This window comes from Chiloscyllium plagiosum, unplaced genomic scaffold, assembly GCF_004010195.1.
Source record: "Chiloscyllium plagiosum isolate BGI_BamShark_2017 unplaced genomic scaffold, ASM401019v2 scaf_1257, whole genome shotgun sequence".
Lineage (NCBI taxonomy): Eukaryota > Metazoa > Chordata > Chondrichthyes > Orectolobiformes > Hemiscylliidae > Chiloscyllium > Chiloscyllium plagiosum.
In genome coordinates, this window is record NW_025212972.1 from 4,356 (window position 1) to 6,696 (window position 2,341).

A 2,341-nucleotide genomic window follows, 5' to 3' on the forward strand; every position below is an offset into this window, starting at 1 on the left:
GAGAGCACGCGTACCAGGGAGAGGGGGGGGGTGGGAGAGCACGCGTACCAAGGAGATGGCGGGGTGTCACTCACCCTCCTGAAGCAGCAGCATGAAGGCAGGTCCTTCCGAGGTCATCGGGAGTATTTATGTCAAAGCCTGCGGACAGGACGTGCACGTTACTGAACGATGACACAATGCTGTACATTTGACCTGGAAACGACCAACAGGAAGAGAAAGCTGAATTAGGCCAAAGGCTCACACTGAGACAGACAGACAGACAGTCAGCAGCAGCAGCAGAGAGAGGCAGAGTACACACCTCTGGGCAGAGAGAGCTCCCCAAGTTACCCACTCCTTCACAACCACCCGCTCAGAGAAACACACAGTCTGACAGCTGGAGAATGGCGGGCCCAATTACCCAGAATCCCCAGGGGCAGTGAAAGGCCTCTCTGTCAATCCTGGTGACACCCCCCTTCACCCTCTTTGCCATCTAGTTCTGACTGACCCACCGACTGATGGCCCCCCTCTGAAACCCCCACATCCCTCATCCAAAGGGGGGGGGGGGGGGAGCACTGCCACCCATCAGTGATGGCACGCCGGCCTTAGTGGAGTTATTTCAACAGGGACCCAGGGCCCAATCCCACCACGGCAGGCAATGGAAGAGTTTAAATACAACTTTTTTTTGTTTGAAAATCCAGAATTCAGAGTCTAGCGATGACCATAAATCCGTTGTTGGGGCTGGGGGAATAAACCCACCCAGTTCACTCACCTCCTTTAGGGAGGGAAACTGCTGTCCTAACCTGGCCTGGACTACACATGACTCCAAACCCACAATGATCCGGTTCACTCAGGACTAGCCCTCTGGGATAGCAACGAATACGGACCTTGCCATCACCCCGTGAATGAATCACCACAGAATAGTGCAGGAACAGGATTTTTGGCCCAACAAGTCCACACCAATTTAGCACGCCCAATCCCACCCTAACCCGCACATCCCTGGGCACTACGGGACAATTTAGCACGGCCAATCCCACCCTAACCTGCACATCCCTGGGCACTATGGGACAATTTAGCACGGCCAATCCCACCCTAGCCTGCACATCCCTGGGCACTACGGGGAAAATTTAGCACGGCCAATCCCACCCTAACCTGCACATCCCTGGGCACTCAGGGACAATTTAGCACGGCCAATCCCATCCTAACCCACACATCCCTGGGCACTATGGGACAATTTAGCACGGCCAATCCCCCCTAACCTGCACATCCCTGGGCACTACAGGACAATTTAGCATGGCCAATTGATTGTGGGAGGAAACCAGTGCACCCGGACGAAACCCTCGCGAACAAGGGTTGGGGGAAATGTGTAAACTCCACGCAGACAGTCGCCTGAGGGTGGGATCAAACCCAGGTCCCTGACGCCGTGAGGCAACAGTGCTGACCCCTGAATGAATTAAAACAAAGCCATGTGAGAGTGGATGAGATGGTGCTGGCTGGAGCGAGGGGAAGGGAACGAGGGGGGGGGGGGCGAGAGGAAGGGTGGGTGGGGGTGGCGGACGGTGTGAGGGGACGTGCCTGATGAGAGTAACTTGCGACAGCAGTCCGAAAACCCGTAAAGTACAGCCAGGTGCAGAGGAAACATGCCGTGGATCCCACGCCTGGAAGGAAAAATAAAGACGGTTTAAAAACAGAGAGAGACTGACGTTCACAATGCGTCAGGCGCAGTCCACCCACAGATCAGAACACACACACGCGCGGCACTGTTCCCGTCGCCAATGAGCCAGGGGCTGAAGCCATCAGGCAAATACATGGCTCAGGGTTTAACTCACCGAGAACAGGAGGGATGTGACAGATTTACGCGGGGGGTGGTTGGAGGGTTTCGGTGGCGGAGCGAGATTGGACAAACTGTCAGAGCAGAGGAGGCTGAGAGAGGGGGATGTGACAGAGACATGAGGGTCATCAATAGGGGAGACTGGAAGGAATTTTTCCCCCCCTTGAATTGGAGGTGAGGGGCAGGAGGTTTGGGGGAGGGGTGGGATGTGTGGTGATTTGTTTTACAACCAGAGTGGGGTGGGGTGGGGTATCCGAAACTCACTGCCCTAGGGGGTAGGACAGGCAGGAACCCCCATCAGAACGTCGAGGACGGGTTTAGAAAGGCACTCGTGGTGCCAAGGCAATGGGGCAAAGAGCCTGGAACCAGGGGTTAGGGCAGTAAGGTGGTGTCCATCACAGAGCCGATGGGCCAAAGGGCCTGCTCCTGCACGACAGACCTCACCAAACCAGTGACAACACCGAACTTCACAGGTGGGTATTGAACTCAGGCACTGACAGGAGGGACAGAGACAGAGTAAAGGGACAGGGGAGA

At 55.8% G+C, this 2,341-nt stretch overlaps 1 protein-coding gene across 1 annotated transcript in view; it reads right to left on the reverse strand.

Annotated features, from left to right (window-relative positions):
* The window catches only part of ankrd52b (ankyrin repeat domain 52b), a gene marked incomplete at its 5' end in the record, with an annotated part of 24,012 nt that overhangs the window by 2,055 nt on the left and 19,616 nt on the right, over window positions 1-2,341 (reverse strand). Inside the window, 2 exon segments of the mRNA XM_043686128.1 lie at window positions 49-192; window positions 1,552-1,634. Coding sequence (XP_043542063.1) covers window positions 49-192; window positions 1,552-1,634 — 227 coding nt within the window.